The sequence below is a fragment of the Strix aluco genome, chromosome 8, assembly GCF_031877795.1.
Source record: "Strix aluco isolate bStrAlu1 chromosome 8, bStrAlu1.hap1, whole genome shotgun sequence".
NCBI classification, from domain to species: domain Eukaryota; kingdom Metazoa; phylum Chordata; class Aves; order Strigiformes; family Strigidae; genus Strix; species Strix aluco.
The window spans coordinates 16,945,184-16,965,714 of NC_133938.1; the positions used below are offsets into that span (position 1 = coordinate 16,945,184).

A 20,531-nucleotide genomic window follows, 5' to 3' on the forward strand; every position below is an offset into this window, starting at 1 on the left:
AGCTGAAGTCATAGATGTTTAGATGAATTTGAAAGAGTCTACAGGAGAGTAAAAATGTGGCAAATTATCTAGAATACATGAAAGGCTAAGTGAATTGGGACTGTTTAGCCTGAGAAGAAAGAATGAAAGAGGCACACAATAACAACCATCATTTGTAAAATGCTGTTTCCAGCAGAAGGGAGTCAGGTTACACAATTGGAAGAACTTTTTAAAAATAAAGATAGAGAGGTCCTGGGCTGCCTGCAGGTCGTGGAGCCTTTGTTCTTGGAGCTTTTTAATAACTGGTTAGCCAAATATTTGTCAGCAGTGATATAAAGATAACTGATCCTGCCTAGGCAGTAGAGGATGGACTACATGTCACCTCAAGCTCACCTTGAGCTCTGTGATTTTATGGAGGGTAGACAAGAACAAGTCTGCAAAATACATCTCAGGCTACATGTGGCCTCTCAAATGATTTAACTGGAAAAGGACCACTCGTTCACTTACTTGAATGTGCTTTGGAAGATCCCTACAACTATCTGTAATGTTCACTCAACCTACTAGGAAAAAATCAAAATTAACTCTGGAAAATACTTAAAATGGGAATTTCTTTAAATAGTATGATTCTAAAAGACCACAGAGGTATAGCCAACGTACTACAGCTTAAAAGAAAGGCAAAATTCATCAGAAAGTTACTGCAACAAATTATTCATTCATTCTCAAATAAACATAAAATTAAAAGTAAAACCAGAAAGAGAATTCAAGCTTACTGCTTCACCAGTTTTTCCAAGGTTTCCTTGGTCTCCTTGCTCTCCCTGTTAAATGCAGAAAACAGATGATGTAGTTGATTAGAAAAGTAATTCCTTTCATATGCGTATACTGAAGTCCTCTATTTTCCTAGGAGCCTCTTTATTTTCTAAATTACATCTGTCAATTAAAACTTTAAAAGCTAAAAAGCAACCAGCAAAAATTTAATTTTGTCAGTGGCTAATTTGGATTTTGTAAAAATGTCCTAATGTATTTAGGACTTGCCCACAAAAATTAAAACTATGTACTAAGGGCTCACTAAATACATTAAGTCAGCAAATACTATAAATTAATGATTTAATTTTTATTTAAATCTTCCTTTCAGCAAATTACTTTCATTATTTCACAACTGCTTCAAACGTAAATGTTACCTGTGCACACTATTGATAACTTTAATTTCGTATTGAAATACTAGGAAAACTGACATTTGAATGATATTTTAACAAACTTCTCCCCCTTCCCCCAAAAGCTTGGAAATGGCATTAATTAATTCTGTTCTCCTTAATCACGTCACATCACATTACATAATTCCAGAACATTTTGCTATATATTTTACAGGTGGAAGCCGGGTGTATATGCACTATTAATTATCTGGCTACGACTATAATCTCAACACCCTGATGAGCAGTGATTTGGGTACTGTTCATTCAAATTACAACTCAGCACTGAGGAACTCTGCTGCCACAAGCTCCTCTTTCAAATTGCAGTACTTCATCTCACACCCCTGTCACACCCCCGAAATCCTGCCAGTGCAGGAACTGCCCTGTGTCCCTTGTTGCCCCCAGGCCCAGCCACCCTCACATTCCCAGGCAGCTAGATCTTATTTTAGCAGGTGCTGTCTTTGCTCACACATCCCTGTCTCCTAGGGATGCATAATTTCCTTCTTTTCCAAAATGGGATCTTGCAAGAAAGCAGAATCACCGATACGATATACATTTATACTATATGGAAACATGTGTACTCACATCCTTTTTCACTGGCATGCCACTGTGTATAGCAGTGTATAATTGTACACAGTCGATACTCCAAACACATTTTATTTCATACATAGAACCATCACTTACCTTTAAACCTTCCAGTCCGGGATCACCTACATAACCTTTCTGTCCTGGTTTTCCCTAAAATAATGATTAGAATAAAATACTGTAAATATTTTATTTTTAAAAGATAGTTTCATCCCAATTTCTGTTCTTATCAAAATATGTGCACTCAAAAATGTACAGTTTAGTAATATTTAATAACAACATTTGAAACAATTGTATTTATAAATCTACATCTGAAAATACACTGTTGATTATTACAGCAAATACTGGCACAGTAAGCAGAATCTGTGTTGACTCTTACAGTGGTTAACACTGAGGAAAAAGTCAGAACCCAAGAACCAAACGCATTTCAATTTCACTTTAAAAAACATATTAAGGAGACAAAGAAAAGGCAAGGTCACGTTCTCTCCTGGCTAATTCCAGTGGAATAGGGACTCACACCAACAGAATTTAATGTTTAGACTTCACGGACTGGTGTCATAACTGTCTTTCCTCAACCAGAAAAAATCAGCTCAAATATCCTCTCCTCTTTGCTCACTGGATTATTTTAAGCCCCACTTCTTTCCACTAGTATTTTGCTGTTGATAGATGTTGTACTTCCTCTACAACATAAAACAAGGCTTAACCATTTGGTTAACTGAACACCATAGCCCTACCTAGACAAACTTTGCCCATATGCTCTGAGGCAAAGACTCAAGTCCAAAAGTAAAGGCCCAATGGACTGGATCTGGCTCTTGAGCAAGTTGCTAGTGAGATTGCTGAAGCCTGACAACAGGAGAAAGAAAATTAATTCAAAATTTTAATGATTCAGTATAAAAAGATGCAGATTTTTGCTAAAAGGAAATTATCAGCTGTTGTTCCAGCAGACTGAATAATTGCACTAACATGACTCCATAATGAGAGCTTTCCTCTCTGCATTGGCTGTCCTGAGACAAGAGCAACTAAAGCAACAGATAACAAATGGGTTTCTTCAAAAAAAGATGAGATTTTTCCATTTGGCTCTTTTGTTCTGGCTGCTCTGTGCCAGTCTTTCAGAGCACAATATGTGTGTGAGTTTCTGGGCATCTGAGAAATTTTCTATATGGCTTGAAATTATATTGTCTTAGAAGATTCCATGACTTCTCATATTAAACCCTTTTTATCTCTCTCATTCTCTCTCTGCCTGAGTGATTTCATCTTGCCCTACAAGTTCCAACAAATATCACTGCTTTAGGAACATACTTTTGGTTTTGCCAATGGATTAGAACATGGCACAGACAGGAATGCAGGGAGAAAAGATCATGAAGAGAAGTTCCAAGCGACCCAGATAAAGCAAGTCACATCTTTCCACAAGGATTAGAAAAGTGATGGGTTTCTGCAGGTTACTACAGGTTAACTACTTTGCTGCGAAGAACCTTAAGGTCTTTCTAGAGAGCCAGACTGTAACGTAAAAATATTTTAAATAAAAATCTGTGAAAGAAAACTAGTGGCCACTATTAACTACCTTGATAATTTTAGTCCCAGCAGAACTGAACTGGAGTTATAACTTGTAAAGGTTTCTTGGCTGTAGTACCCCAGCTATGTACTAGCTGTGAAAGACACACCACAGATGCAAGTTGATCAGAAAATGGAACAAGTGGATTTAACTGGTAAAGCAATTTGAAACATATGGATTTGGCTTTAAACATAATGCAATACAACTGTAAATTACACATGGAGAAAAAGCCACCGACAGAAGGTTAAACTAGGGATGGCTGATTTTCTGCTTGCATGTTCTGCCCTTCCGTTTCAGGAAACAACAACCACCTGTGCTTCCTTTCACCTCACAATGGGTTGATAAAGGGGTGTATATTTTAATATAAATATCTCTCAGTATCACTCTATTCCCATCCCTCCAACAAGCTCCTCACATGCTTTCAGCCCACAGGAAGGCATATGCCAACCACTGGGGGAGTGGAGCAGCTTTGAGAGCACTTTCCTCTGTCTTTAGGAGGAACTGCTCACCTTATGACTATATAAATACCAGCTTTTTTTTTTTTTTAAACACATGCATCTTGGAAAGGAATCAACTTGCAACAATTCATTTTTACATTCTGGTTTAAAACAATCTCTCTCCCTTTTGAAGACATTTTCTGCTTCAGCAATGAAGATACAAATAAAATAATAAAATGCACCAATGCTTGCACTGACTGAGCTGAGCTACACTGACAGTTACAGTGTTAATATTTGGATAGCCTTTGAGAAAGAGAGTTAATTGGGAAGAAACTGAATAAACACAGTCAATTCTTTAATGTGGCATCTACTGTGTTTTCACAGGACAAATAAATACTAAAAAAAAAAATCAGCATCTTTTGATTTAGAGGGATTAATTTAAGAGAATGTAAGTATTTGACTTTGGAATAGAATGGGTGGGAAGGTTTGGAAAGTAATGAATGAAAAATCAAATCATGTGATCAGATTCAGCTCAAAAAGCTCTTCCTAAATTCAAACAGGCTGAACTCTGTGGAACCTGAGATATATCCTGAGTAAGTGAGGAAGCATCCTCAGTTTTGGCTCCAGTTGTTTCAGACACATGGGAATTCTTTTCCAAGCTAGGACCTGAGAACCAGAGAGCAGGTTCATATTCACCTTCTGTTCCAGTAAAGGATGATCTGTTTTGCTGGCAGCATTGGTCAGGTGGGTCCCAGGGGTTTTTGGTCTCATGCATGTTTTTTAAAGCAAAGGTTAGAAACAAGGTGGGGAGGTGAGGGGCAGGGACAGGAAGAGAAAAATTAGGTGAAAGTTTATGGCTGCCTGCTTGGCATATGCCTAAACCTGAAGTGGGGGCTGAACACTTTGACCAGACTACACAGTAGAAGTGTTGAGGAAATCCAGAAGCCCTACAAGTCTGCTCTATTACTGTCCAAAAGAAAGCTAGAACAGTTTCATAAGAATAATCAAAGATTTACTATATATCACCTACAAGGATACTTTACCTAGTTGAGACAAACCCTAAGAAAGTCAGGATAACAGTGACTGAAAAGAGGACTAACCTGTTAATCATGCCTACAAATAAGGTCTGTAGGACAGGAAGCAAGGTTGTAGCAAGACAGACACAGGCAAGAGTTTCAGATAGAATGGCAAGACATTAGAAAAACCATCTGTAAAACAGGCAAAGGACTGAAGCAGATTGCCAAGGAGAATGAAGAATCCCTACCTCTGGAGGCTGCGAAAAACAAGTTAGAGACACATCTGTCAGCTAAAGGCATAGCTGACAGCTGATGGTGCCTTGGGGCCATGCATGGCCAGACCACTTCTTCAGGTCCCTCTCAAATACCTCCCCTGCCCCCACGGCTATTTTAATTAGTACAGTGACAACACAGTTTTGACAGCACGTACTTTCGGGTGTAGCATTTACTTTTTTAAATGCCTTTCATGGAAAACAGAAACAAAGCCTATGTAAATCAAATGACTGTGCAATTGCAATCAAGCAAGCATAATTTAAAAAGATGTGTTTAGCAGCTTACTGACTCAGTCCTTCTAAACTACATCGGATTTAACAGCTTCATGATTGGGACTGTCTCTCTGCAATGTAATCACACAGTCTGTTACAAGCAGGAGTGAAGAAGCAAGGACAAGTAGAGATGGGAGCAGAGTTCAGAGCATCAGCGCGAACGAGTTGGCCTGGAGCTGTGAAACAGCTGGAGCCAACACAAGCTGTAGAATCCAGGCAAGAACAGATGGGCCCTGGGACAAGGTGGAAAAACAGGCAGGGCTCCCCATCAAGCAAAATTCTCATTTATCCTACCTCTAATTTCAGGAGGGGATATTAGCCAGCAAGCTACTAAAAACATCTGGAGATGGCAACCCTGGGATCCACCTCAGATCCACACATTCTCTCAACAACTTGCTGAGAGAGAGAAACCAGGGAGCCATAAGACATGCCAATGATGTGCATATTTCCCATTGAGAGAAATCAAACCCAAAATAATTTAGGTCAAACTGACCCAAAATAGATTAAAAATATTTCCATTAAGTTACACAAAGATTTTTCCTTTTGGGTTGCTTTGACACCAGCTGATGGTGGCCTGTTCATGCCCGGTGACACAGAGAATGTGAAGGTGGGTGTCTCGTTGCCCATGAGTCACCCGCTGCAGCAATTGCCACAACACAATATGGGAGATGCTGTCTAGCCATGAAGCCCTGCCCAAGGAGGAGACTCAAAGGGTGATGCAGGCAAAATAAAAATTTCCATGAAACTCTTGGCAGAAGCTCACGCAGATTAAACTCAATATTGAACTGAATCACAAGGCGTTTTGAAATTCTGTTCAATTTTTGGCATGTTTTCCTCAGATGAAAACAAAAAAGTTTTGAGGGTTTTTTGGGGGTTTGTTTGTTGGGTTTTTTTAAACACCTATTCCATGTGGCAAATAAGCGTTTTAATATATATTTCTAACAGGAAGCAAATTCCCAGCTTTGACTAGCTAATGAACAGGAGAAATGACATAGGACTATATCCACTCTAGAACCAGGAAACAATGGTAAAGACTTTCCCAGGTTCATGCATGAATCTGGGAAGTCATCCAAAATGAAGACCAAGCCAGTCATTACCACACATATGTAAATCAAGTAAGGGCAGAAGACCATATTAATTTCAATAAATTTAGCGACACTCCCATAGTCCCTAGTGCAGGCTAATATGCATTTTTAGCTTAGAGTTTTTCCAAAAATAAGCTTCAAGTCCACTAAAATACTCTTAGACACTAGTACATTTTTTTAACTAACAAGACTGGTTGTTAGTTTTAAACTTTTGTCTTTTAAAACATGCCAGCACAAACAGCATTGTGACATTCCAGCTTCACTGTTTTCAGCAACTGCCTACCACATCCGTTTGAAAACAATTTCTTAAAGCATCAGTCCTTTGTATTTCTCCTTGTGAGCTGAGTCTTATGGTTGGTTCTTCCCCAATTTAAATATTTTGATATATCAGCTGGTTCAGTCCCTAGGAAGCGCATGGTGGTTTCATCTGTCTCAGAGGAGCACCATAAGCAATTTGCTATGGACTCATTCCTTTTCAAAAATTTTTTCGTGCACCATAGCTGTGATTTCCATTCAAATCCTTCATATAGAAAACCATTTCTCCTCACAACTCTGCTTTGAGCATGTGCTGAGGAAAGAGACCTATTTATTCAGGAGATGCCATTTTAACACAGTCACTTCTCCACAGTAAATTTACCTTTTAAAGCAGTAGTTCTGCTGAAAAATAGCCTGCCCTAATAAAATTACTTATACTTACTCTTGGGCCGACTCCTCCAATAGGTCCAGGTGGTCCTACTTCTCCCTAAAAGAAATCAGAACTTCAATAATCTTGATGCCAAGTCTAGCTTTGAAAAAATAAAATCTACAGATAACTGTTTGTATTTATCTCATAATCTTAAATCTGCTCCATATGTGTTTGTATGATTCCAAGTCTGATTAGAAACACGGTAAGAGAGACTAACTGATTTCACACAAATTCATTAGCCAGAAAGCCATGTCCTGTGTAGCTGCTAGATGCAGCCAGAAAGGCTGTGAAACTGTTGGTACACCGACCATTATAGCAATACTTTCACAATTTTGAGCAGGGAGAGACTTGGCAATGATGGGTCAACCTCTGTGTCTGCCCTGTAGTTCCTTTCTTTTAGCAACATTTGACACTTCATGACTATAAAACCAGTAGGAATATTCCTGCTTTTCTCTTCCATGTTGCTATTGCACGGCCACTAAGTTAGTCAAGCCATTTTGCCAGGGTTTATCCTTGTCTTTTCTCAGGGATGGAGGGAGGTCGGGAGTCAGGCTTGTCAAGTGTGTAAGAGAAGAAATCACGACACTGGGCCTGTGCTGTGCGGTGCACTGATATAATTATGCATGATGGGGAACTGCAGCGTTAACTCTTCAGGGTTCACTTATTACACAGTCATGTTAAAGTATGGATTTGTATCAATGCCATGCCAGGATGTCATGCTGTGATCATTTTATAGTTCACTGATCTTCCTCAATATGGAAGATTTTCTCCAGGGTTTGGATCCAATTATAGTTAAAGTTCAATTATAAGTTATAGGATTTCTTAATTCCTCTGTTTCCTATCCGGAGCTTCCTGGCTTCTAACTAAACAGATCATTTTGCTCTTACTCACTCAGTATCATAGAATCATCACACAATGGTTTGGGTTGGAAGGGACTTCAAAGATCACCTAGTTCCAACCTCCCTGCCATGGGCAGGGACACCTTCCACTAGACCAGGTTGCTCAAAGCCCCGTCCAACCTGGCCTTGAACACTCCCAGGGAGGGGGCAGCCACAGCTTCTCTGGGCAACCTGTGCCAGTGTCTCACCACCCTCACAGTAGAGAATTTCTTCCTTATATTTAATCTAAATCTACCCTCTTCCAGTTTAAAGCCATTACCCCTTGTCCTATTACTACATGCTCTCCCTTTCCAGCTTTTCTGTAGGCCCTCTTTAGGTATTGGAAGGCTGCTATAAGGTCTCCCCAGAGCCTTCTCTTCTCCAGGCTGAACAACCCCATCTCCCTCAGCCTGTCTTCATACTAGAGATGCTCCAGCCCCCCGATCATCTTCATGGCCTCCTCTGGACTCATTCCAACAGGTCTATTCCCTTCTTACATTGGGGGCCCCAGAGCTGAACGCAGTACTCCAGATGGGGTCTCATGAGAGTGGACGAGAGGGGAAGAATCACCTCCCTCAACCTGCTGGCCATGCTCCTCTTGATGCAGCCCAGGATACAGTTGGTTTTCTGGGCTACAAGCTCACATTGCCAGGTCATGTTGAGCTTCTTGTCAACCAACATCCCCAAGTCCTTCTCCTTAGGGCTGCTCTCAATCCACCCATCACCCAGCTTGTATTTGTGCTTGGGATTGCCTTGATCCATATGCAGGACCTTGCACTTGGCCCTACTGAACTTCATGAGGTTTGCACGGGACCACCTCTCAAGCCTGTCATGGAAGCCCATAATTAAGCTACTTAGAAGTTTAGGGGTCTATCCCCAGGACCACTGATTAAATTATTTCTAATGTTAATTACTTTTAGTCTAAGAGACATGAGTTTTTATTTTTAGGATGATGAATTAAGAACACTCAATACATTTACAAGATGAAGAGTTGCCTTCCTCCCCCTTCAGTCAATGTTTAACTGTCTACTAAGTGTATCTAGGATACTCTAATTAAATTGATATATGGTTTCTGTCTCTATACCACCCCCCATCCCCCATCTCCCAGTTCAACTAAAAGAAGCACATCCAACTCTGGACACATATTATCTGAGATTCCACTGAAATAACTAAAATAAACCACATAATGGATGCACAGCCCCATAAGGCTGCTAAAATCTCTTTATAACACCTGTCAAAATGCAAAAGAAACTTGAAATTTTGCATGACAACACCATAAACACCTAACTATTGTTGTCTAAGTGTCTTACCCCTCACAACTTTTTCTTTTAAACATAATCTCTTGCTTGGATAATTTTTCCATCTTACCTCAACTCCTTTGGGGCCTTGTGGCCCTGGTGGCCCTCGGTCACCCAGAAGTCCCTAAACATCCAAACAAACACAGTGAGAACTTCTATCAACTAACGATCAGGTTGGTCTAGTTTATCTCCTCTTGCAAACCTGGACAGAAATGCAAAACTGAGGAAGCAGACCTCATTTCTTACCATTGTTCTTAGGATTTCCCTTACGAAGCCAGGAGAAGATGCAGCAGGATTTTAATACCTGCTGGAAAACTGGGTATCTTACAAACTTCTACTACATAGGTTTTTCTGAAGCTTTTTTGTCTTTTTGGAAAGGAGATAAGAAAATATTTGAGCTCAAAAAAGAACAATTCTTTTTTTAAGATGTAAAGCACACCATTATATTAAGATTAAAGCAAACCCAATGTAACTCTTTATAGATCTTTGATTTAGGTAGTCTTTTAACATAAGATGTGGTGACAACATTGAAATTGAAATGAACTACAAAGTGTATTTAAACTACTAGCTTGTCCAAAACTACCTGTGATTTTCAGCCCTTACTTTTCTGTCAGGATTACAATCAGCTTCCCAGAGATAAAGCACCTTGTCCTCTGCCAACTCCAAGTTTTCGTGACTGCTCACGCCAACATTTTCAAAACTTTGTTAAAATGACTTTGCAGCTAGCAGTGTGTCAAAAATCTCGGGCATCCCAATTACAATGGTAGTAATTAGGAAAAGCACTTGACCTGGTGTAGGACAAAAAAAATAATCTGTGTAAACATATTATTAATGTTCTGGGAAAGCTAAGCTTCCCAATATCAGATAAAACAACAAGAACAAAGAAACTGGCCTTTAGGAGAGATATGATTAGCCTCTGAAGAAAGCAATGGTGGGAAAGTTCCAAGGGTAAGCCTTATTAATTGCTTACTAATGAAGCTGAAGTCTAGACAGAAGGTGCAGGCATTGGTCCAGTAACAGTTTACTTAGCACGCAAAGCAAAATGTAACAGAAAATGGAACAGGCCACCTCAAGGTACTGAGTTTCATCAGAGCCCATCAGTCTGGGAAAGACCGCGGTGGACTGCTGTTTGACATACCACCACCAAAGTGACAGGAGGACTTTTAGTAGCACTACATAAGTAATATTCTTGTGTGGTTAGTCATGAAAATTTTTCATTGACAGAACTGATGCTTTATTCTAATAGCAAAGTACATTAGCAAATACAGCTTTCAGTACAATGTAATTGCACAGTGGAAATGTTAGCAACACTGCTACTGTACACACCCTTCTGCTTCACTTAATTGGATCCAGAAAAAAAAAAAAAAAATCACAGACTGTAAAATGAATATTAAGTCTAAATGAAATTTCCATCTTCCTTTTGAGGTTTCAGGCAACAAACAGAAAATGAAGGTAGTCATTAGACATGTGCCAAAGTGTCTGGAAAAAACCTGGGGGAGTCAGCAAATGGGGGTATCCCATATTTTATATATGTAACTTCCCAGCTGACCATACCTTCCAGAAGTGGTGAAACTCTTAATAGCCACTTCCATTAAATGTGTTATCCAAACAAACATAAATGAGCAGAGGAAGGAAGTTCTCAACTACTTCCATGGTACAACACACACTGCGGGAAAAACTACAGTTGTAGTCAGCATATTCTGACCATCTTTTCCTCTCACTTTTCTTGGTTACAAATCATAAATACTTGCAAGAATAACATAGGAAACAAACTAAATTATTTCAGAACTTCTTAAAACATTCTTATGCCCTTTTTTAAATGTAAGTGTGCTTTTTTTTTTTTAATAAGTGGTGGATCAAGATCAAACACCTTTTAAAATACAGTTTCCAAGCTGAGTAATGTGCTGTAGACCAAATTACGTAATGAATCCTTTGAACATTATTTTAGAGAGGTCAGATTTGCTGATCACTGCACTAATTTAGGGCAAACTGACAATCCAGAATTTCTACTGGTATTTAGAGATGGCTGATCACACTCACAGAGCTTAAACTTTCCACTAAGAGGCTGAATTTCTCCCATGCCAACTGCTAAAAAATAAAGCTTACTCTGCTTTCTTGGCTTTTAAAATGAGTATTGCTTCTGAGGAAGAATAAACAAAAACATGAGGAAAAGGGCAGCACAGTAGAGAACAGTTTTCTTAAAATAAAAGCTGGAGGAAATTTTTTAAAACTGCAGTCAACACAAGACAGCTGGGAATCCCAAAAAACACACATTTCCAGTGTTATGCAGCCCTTCTCCCTTGGTACTATGAGCAGTGTAAAAATTTTTCCCGTTTGGTAATGTTCCTTCTCAAGTGTAAGCCACCAATTCTTCTTGATTAGAGCAGGCTGTCTAAGCCTTTTCTAACACCAAATGTGCTGGAGACCACTGAATCTTGTTCAACTATGTAATTACTGTATCAAAGGAATAGAGAGTCTTAAACTTTGTAGTTTAGTACTTTTTTTGCTGGAATCTGTGAAAAGGTAATAGATCAGTAATGTAGGCATTAAGTATCAACTCAATTCTAACAAAAACATCTAATTTAACACTTTGGATATAACATGGAATAACGCGATCTCACTTAGTGAAGAAACTGGGCAGCAACGATTAAATTGCAGTTACATCATTCATGTATCAGTTGGGAGGATTAAATTGGATCTACAGTTCAAGAACTGTTGTAATTCTCTTCTCCTATTTCCCCTAGACCCAGTCTTGCAGCAAAAGGGTTTTTTTAAGTGCCCTGGTAATTAAGAAACACAGGAGCAATGGCTACCGCAATGATCAGATATAACACATCCATATAAAGCTGTTAACATTATACATACAAGTTTACAAAACAATAAATCAGAACTAAAGAAAAAGTTCACACTTGTCTCTGGAACTGTCTTTTAATGTCTAGCCAATTTGCCACACCAGATAATAAGTTCTCAGCCTTCATAGTAAATTCACGTCTGAGCTACTTTGGGACAAGGCTCTTGACACCGTTGAAAGATATGAGATGCAAAAAGATTGGCTATGGCAACTGGATTCTTTGAGATCTTCTCAAGAATGATTAACTTTTGGCATGGAGAGATTGTTACAGTCTTCCAGGTACAAATAAGACTGTATCTTTAAACTATTTACTGGTCCCTGTCCTATGTTTTCTTGAGTAGTCTTGCCACAGAACTTCACACCTCTGTTGATGGAAATCTTGTAATTTGCATCTCTGTTTATTCATGGCCAACTTGCATGTTTTGTCCTTGGACCAATGATATTATTGGTCTTGCACACTTCTTTTACCTTGCCAATTTCTGCCCTCTGGTTTACTTACAAAGGTCAAAAAGGCCCTTCATTTTGGTAGGATAAATAAGCTGCCTCTCAGAATACAGTCATTCAAGTAGCCTTTTCTGCATCTAGTCCCACTTGATTGCGTCATTCTGGAATATAAATGCCCAGAACTGTGGTACTACTTAAAGTCTTCTTGTGCTTTGTGCAGTGGCATTAACAAGACACCTTGCCTCATGTGTTCTAGAATTTTGCTTAATTTCTAACCGCCTTATTGTGCTTTTATTTCAGAGAGATCTGGCAGTGTGTTTCCTTCTTGCCAGGTGTGAAGCTCTAAGTTTTCAGCAGGATTTATTGTTTTAGTCCTTCCATTCATCGGTCTGAAGTAAGAGAAGTGGGATGAATTAGTACAAGTGCAATTTTTAAGATCATCTAAAGAGGCTCAACTCTGTTTCATATACAAATTTCATTGCATCGTCCTTGTGCCTATTTATCGGTGAAAATACAATGTAAGAATAGTCCCAAGGCTGGTGAGTGAGGAACTTAATTAGTACTTGCCTTTCAACAACCAGAAGTCAATCTTTAGATAGTATTCAATCATCTTCCTCTGAGTTAATTTCTGACCCACTTGCACTTTCTGTCTCTACTTCTTCCATCTTAAACAAAAACTTCCCATATATGCTTTTAACCAAAGCTTCATTAAAAACTCTATACATGTGAATTATTGCCTAAGCTTGGTCTAAAATATTATTCTACTAAAGAACAAAGGCTAAATTAATTTGGTACAGTCATTTTTTGGTAGATAAATGGTATCCATTATTATTTTATCAATTATTTAATCTGGCATGAGAATCTTACCCATTTTTCCAAATCTTTAGCTACTGTTTCTTTCAAAATTTGTTAAAAGAAAATAATGTGTATTACTCAGGTGAGACTATAGAGATGTGCGTTTAGCATGCATTTTATTTAAATATAGGTGAAATAGATGCTACTTTCTAGCTACATAGTGTTTTCTCCAAATTTCCTTGCACTTAACTTGCCATTACATGCTTCCATCTAACACAACAACTACCCTCAACTGCGTGGACAGCATTAAACATTAGATTAACTTCCTCATATAAATACCTGAGGCAAAGTACCTGTATTTTGACAGTAAGATTATCTTCTCAGAATGCCAGTGTCCATTTCTCAGAGCTTCTCCTCAGAGATTTATACTGTTTAGTGTTATTATAAATAAGTTTTCATATAGTCTTACCTTAGGACCTTCAGGGCCATTGAATCCCGGTACACCAATATCTCCTGGAAAACCCTAAAGAAATCATACAGACAAATGATTTACAGAGTAGGAATGTATTCTGTTCATTCATTTACCAAACCCAAATCACAGAAACAAGAAATAAATTTGTTCTATCATCCCAAAACGTCAAAATTCATTAAGTTTCCTTGAAAGGACTTGGATAAGTGACAGATTTTGGGCAGCTTTCATTAAACTCAATTTAGCAGATGTCAGTATGGTTTTCACTTCTTTTAGCATAAGAATTTTTATCCACTAAGCAAAGTTTGAAATTTAACCATTGGATTGGTCTTGATGCACAAACAAAAAAAAAAAGTTTAGAGAGTAGTTAAAGCACTTTAATCTTTGGCCGCACTTTAAGGATGAGATCACTGCAAGATTAAGAAATGGGTAGAAAAGCCTTTTGCCTCCAAATCAGCAGGTGCTAATCCAGGTCTGGCTGGCAGTAACTGAAGGTCACCAGCATGTAGCATTATTCAGAATAAGCCTCTGTGAAACAGTGTGTGGTATAGGTCCAGCTGTTGGTAAAGAAAAAATGAATATGCAAAGGAAATGAATCAACTAAAATTGTCACCCCAAACCACCTGGCCAATAGGCACTGAGTGTGACACCATGAAGATGCCTCTATGTCAGAAGAATCCAGTGCTACAACTAGATTACTTTATAAGGAATGAGTGTATTTTAAGGAAACAAAAATGATGCAGCTAACTCTTATGCAATACAGTAGTGAGTTAAATTTCATAAACATCCAGTGAAGAAATGCTATCTTTGTGGGATAAAGTAAAGCACTGGTAATTGACTCTCTGGTTAGCACAGGGCTCACTCAGTCACCTGCCAGGACAGTATTTGATTTTGTTATTTTTATACATTTAAATTCATTAAATCTTGCCTATATGAAAATAGGAAGTCTGCCACTGAAAAATTCTTCCTCTGAGTAAAATATTTATTACTACATCTGTGCACATCCATCGCCTAACACTAATAAAAATGAGTTTCCTTCTTCCTTAACAGAAAATTATTGCAGATCAAAAATTATAAATATCATTCTTTGCAGGCACACTTTTCCAATAACGGAAATGAAAGCATCGCACACGTTCAGAACAATTTAAAGAACATCTCAAAGACCTTCCAGCATGAAATTCTCTCTGGCACCCTTCCATACTAATGCAGGCTAATACGTGCAATCATCAAAGCTTCAAGAGACAATTTTTAGGTTCTCTAAGCAAGAAAGAGGTATTAAAAAATTGCCTCACTAGGTGGATAATAGTTAATCATACTCTGTTCTTCCAGAACAGCTGAACTTCAAATACCGGTAATAACCATTTCTAATGATTATTCATAATTAGCTAACATTATTCACAAAAAAATTGCCAGAAAGGTAAAGAGAAATCATACTAAAACAAGAAGTTTAAAAGAAAATATTATTTCATCCTCAACTATCACATTAGATTAAAACTAAAAAAGTACTTAGGGCATCACTGTTCTTACTTGTAGGGCTTTCCCCTGTTTGCTTTCTATAACCTGTTCTTAACAAGCTGCAGAGACACTTATAAGTACAGATTTATATGGAATGTAAATATTTTTAGGTGTGTTTATATATTAAATAAAAAATAAATGTGAAAATCAAAATATGAGTTATGGTTTCTTTAAAAAAATAATCGGCTTTAGCACTTGAATGCTAATGAGTACTACAGCAAACCACTAAAGAGTAAAAAAGAACTGATCTAAGTTTTCAGAATAAGTAGAACAATCCTCACACACAGCATTTCACAAAACACGGTGGTAATTTCTTTTTGCCATAAAGCAGCTAGCAGAGCTGTGCAGCAAGTCCAACTTGCCTCTAGGTGGCACATAGCATATTAGTCACATGTGACCAAGGCACCCAGACTGATACCTAAAGTACTCACATCAGCCTAGATTTCTACACAATTCATAAGACGATTTTTCAAAAATGCTGACCACACTTATCTACTGAAATACACTGAAGAGTTATGTCAATTCTTTGGAAGTTGCTAACTCATCCTTTCTTAATTTTAAATTTGCTTATTTATAGATATTAAATAGTTACCAAGGTGTGGGTTGTTTTGTACCCTAAATCTTTGTTATCCCTAAATCTTTAACTTTCTAATGTGTGAACAAGTGCTAAATGCTGACACACAGACAATTTCCCTCATGGCAATAAACATTCCAGAAAACAATCTGTCAAGAAAAATGTCTATTTAGAAAGATTTTTATCCTTTTATAAGGGAATATGTCTACTTTATTTGTGTAAATACCTGTAGAAGGAATTCAGTAAAAACTATGAGATGTAAGTATTGACAAGCACTACCACAGTTAGAATAACCATGATATTTGGAAACATTCCCATGTCAGGCAAAGTCTTAGGATGCAAAAGGGCTACTGGTCTGACAGCATCAACACTAGCAATGCATTTAAAAGTTTAAAATACTTATTTTTGTCTTTGCCGTAAAGCTGGATTTAGTCTCTTCTCAAACACTACCACAGAGAAAGTGCACATGCTATGGCAGTATTAGAACACTTACTTCCAAGATGTTCTCACATTAGTAATCCAGGACACAGAGAGCTACTTAAGACAATGTCAGAAAAGGAATGAACCAGAAAGGAGTTCTTAAAACACCTCAGCAATGGCGTTTGCCATTCAGATTCTGAGTAGTGAAGTGGTATATATTTCTACCAATATCTGAACTTGCCACGAGTTACTCAGCAGCCAGCTCCCTGTGAAGCTACTCCAGATTAAAAATTCATTATTCTGCAATAAGTGAAAGGCCAGGAGATCAATGTATAGTTTCCAGCTGCAACGTAGTTTTCAGCAGAGACTATTTGGAACAAAACATCACTCAATAATATAACTTCTACTAAGGAAATGCAAAGTGTAGATTCTTATCTTCCCATCAGGCAGAAGCCTGGCAGCTGGTAGGTTACAAATTATTTTCAAAATCTTGCTGCAGATGTGGCCTTTAGCCAGCAAGGCACTTCAGAATTCACTCAGTTTAACCAAACTAGAGGTGGTGTCAGAAAAACCTAGAGTACCAGCTATCTCAATACAAATGCACTTCAATCTTGCTGTGAAAGCATTAATTTTATATTTAAATATATTCAGTACAAAAAGAAACATATTTATCACTCTCATTTATCTATATAATCTTTAATCAACAAAAAATGCAGGGATGATCAGACTGTTACTATGTCAGGAGATGTCTTTTTGTACTGAAGTCAGTGCTTCAGAGTGATCTGCAAAAGCTGTTCCTTTTCTTTTGTTTGTTTTCTTGTGTGGCTGCTAACATGGAAGCAGAATATCAGGAATGCTTGGAAATTACACTCCATTTCCACTAGGAATTCTCTTACATTTACAGAATCCCACTCACTCCAAGCTGTTTCCACATGACACTTGCCAGCATTGCTATTAGTCACCGACCCTCATGCCCTCTGGCTCCTCAGCAGCCCTCAATGGGATCGGGAGATGAGCGCTGGTGGAAGGGCATCACAGAGGGAAAAACCTCTCCAGGGACTGTGACAGTCCCTTCAGTTGCCAAGTTTCCCTGCTCCAACATTATTTTATTCAATCACATGCTGTGTTTCATTCGAATGAGAATTTAGAATGAATTTTCAGAAGCAATACTGACTGGATGTGGCTACTGAACTTCAACAAGATACCTTACTAGAGCTGTATTACTAATTATTATCAAATTACAAAAGGAAGATTTCTGGGTAAAACTAAAATCCCTCTAAACTGAGAAAATGAGTTGTGATTTTGTACACTCAAATAAGAAATGTTTATTATTCTTCTGAAAGGACACACTATGCAGAGATAGAATTCAATTTAAAAAATTTACTTTCTTCTCTACATAACTTTAGAAATGTCAGTATTCACACAATTAGAGGATTTTGCTCTTTGCCATTTCTACAACTGTGTGACAGTGTCAATAATGTGCTAAATACAAAGAGGAAAATAGCAAGAAAAAAGTTTTGAAATAAGCTTTCTTCTGTGTATGCCAATCTAGCCAAAATGCCAGCATTTTTAAAGGGCAGAGACAGAACTTAGATTTTTTATTTTTTTTTTTCCTACAAACCTTCAATTCTGATTTTGGAAAGGGTAGAGAAAGGAATCTAACAGTACAAATTACAACTGTATAATTGCAATTGTCAGAGAACAGAAAAAAGGGCAATCATGGATTACAGCACGCAATACAGGAAAGCTTTGCAATTTACTGTTGCTAAGATGTCAGTAAAATGATGCTGATGTTGCTTTGTGCTTTTGTCTAATCACACATGGCAGATCTGTTCAGCCATGCTCACCGAAACACTAGTGATTGATTTTCTTGTGAGAGTTAGTCACTAGTTTTCCAAATGTGATGCATCATCCTTTAAAGCTATCTAGTGCATCTATATATTATATGCAACATATATTAGAATAATTGTATTTACACAAAGTAGTATCTAGTCTAGTCTACTTTATAGCATGAGCAAGGCCCTACACCAACCCTTCAAAACGTCCTTCACAGACCTGCTTGGCTGTTTGATGGCCAAGAAGGTGGCTGGTGATGCACCTGACTGACCAGCACAGCAGCACCAGCCACCAATCAACATATTAAGCACTAAGTCTTGAAGCATTCTGTAAATCTGTAATGTGAAAAATTAAAAGTTTTGGTAAGAACTTCAGTGCAGACCCACTCTGAGGATCAGGCAGGATTTCCAGAGGGAGTGTGGTGGTTTGACCTTGGCTAAATGCCAGGTACCCACCAAGTCGCTCTATCACTCCCTCCCCCTTCCCCTCTTTTTTTCTCAACAGGGCAAAGAGGGGAAAGAAAAAACAACCCTTGTGGGTAAAACAAAAGCAGTTTTAATATAAGCAAAGCAAAGCAAAGGTCTGTGCGTGGAAGCAAAAAAAAAGAAAACAGATTTATTCTCTACTTCCCATTAACAGGCGATGTCGGGTCTTCTCAGGAAGCAGGGCTCCAATACGCGTAGTGGTTGCCTCAGAGGACCAAGGGTGATCCCACCCCCTTCCTCCTTTTTCCCAGCTTTCCCTGCTTACTCGAGCAGATGTCATATGGTATGGAATATCCCTTTGGTCAGTTTGGGTCAGCTGTCCTGGTTGTGTCCCCTCCCAAGATCTTGCCCACCCCATCCCACTGTGGGGGGGGAAAATGTCGGAAAGAGCCTTGGTGCTGTGTAAGCACTACTCAGCAGTAGCCACAACACCAGTGTGCTATCAACACCCTGCCAGCTCCCAACATAAAACACAGCACCATGAGGGCTGCTATAGGGGAAAACCAATTCCGGCTCAGCCAGACCCAGTACAGGGAGCTTGGCACAGTTTGGTTAGAGCTACACTTCCTGTTGAACTCTGTTTAACAGTCTGTCTGCCTGGAAGACTTTCAGTAGTCAACCACAAGGTGCACCACAGAAAAAGTGGTCTCTTGGGCAATCATGGCCCAGGGAGGCCTTAGCCACCTGAGCAATTACTTTCACAAGACTCAGAAATCAAGCCAGTCATTCAACATCAACAACTACTTTTGTGGAACTTTCCAATACATATAACAATGCTAAGCACTAAACTATTGTAATCACTCTGAAGTAAATATAAACAACACAGGAGGGTCACATGAACGAGCATTGTTCAACATTATTAAAAAGTCAAGGTAAATTGAATGTTTCTGCAAAATGAATACATTTCTTGAAAAAAGATCAGAAATATGTACTTATGTCAAATTTATGAAAGGACCAGTTAAAGATTCTGTGGAAAGGCAAGCAGAAAGTATGAGCAATTCTACAAAAACAGTTCTTCAGATGTATGCCAGAACATGCAGTTAATTCAGCTATAAAGTTGTCTTTATTTTTATATTTGTGTCAAGTCATTTGCATGCAAGTTATTTGATGTAATATTGAAACCGAAGGCTAGGTTATCACTGCACTCATGGCATTGTCTGCACAACCTCAAAACATTATGTGATAGAATAAAACATGTATAAAAAATAAACTTTTTTAAAAAATTAACAACTCAAAGTAGCCAGTGATTCACTTAAAAAATACGTGCCTTTTTGACTCTTTACTACTATTTGAATCCTTTTCCTTTGTAATGCTATTGCCTTGAGCATGAAACATACCAGCTGAATCCCATATGAGTACCTTCCTGAAAGAATAAGCTAACGACTTCAGATCAGAATACTGCACAGATTAAAAAAGTTCTATTGAAGATAATGACTAATGCTCCCTTTGTTCCAGATGAAACCTATTTATAATACTTAGAGCACATCTGAAGGAAACTATCACCCTCATTCTTGGGGGATAATTAAATGTGATTCGGAGAGCAAAATTTAACTATAAAATATTCTGAATACATGTGGAAGCCTGTTAAAACCTTGTCTAATTTAAGTCACATTAACAATAAGCATTACATACTTCATCGTACACAGTAAACACAGGTTTTGTGGGTTAAAACAGTCAGACCCAGCACTTTCCAATTGTTGTACCAATAAAATAAAGCTCTCTAGAAAGTTGAAATTTTTGCTGTTCATTTTTAGATGCTTGACAAAGCAGGAAAATGTGTAAGCTGATGAAGAACACGCTCCATAAATTGCTCACTAAAGACATCCAGTGCTTTGTGAGCAGCACGCATTCAGGCGCGCAACAGTCCCTGGCTCTGTGGCAACATACCCAGAAGA

General features: G+C 38.3%; 1 protein-coding gene across 1 annotated transcript in view; it reads right to left on the minus strand.

The window, feature by feature from the left end:
* Positions 1-20,531, minus strand: part of COL24A1 (collagen type XXIV alpha 1 chain) — a 148,410-nt gene that overhangs the window by 66,789 nt on the left and 61,090 nt on the right. The window contains exons 22-26 of the mRNA XM_074833197.1: positions 13,807-13,860; positions 9,318-9,371; positions 7,084-7,128; positions 1,851-1,904; positions 750-794 (exon numbers count right to left, since the gene is read on the minus strand). Of these exons, the coding sequence (XP_074689298.1) occupies positions 750-794; positions 1,851-1,904; positions 7,084-7,128; positions 9,318-9,371; positions 13,807-13,860 (252 nt within the window). The remainder of the gene's footprint in view (positions 1-749; positions 795-1,850; positions 1,905-7,083; positions 7,129-9,317; positions 9,372-13,806; positions 13,861-20,531) is intronic.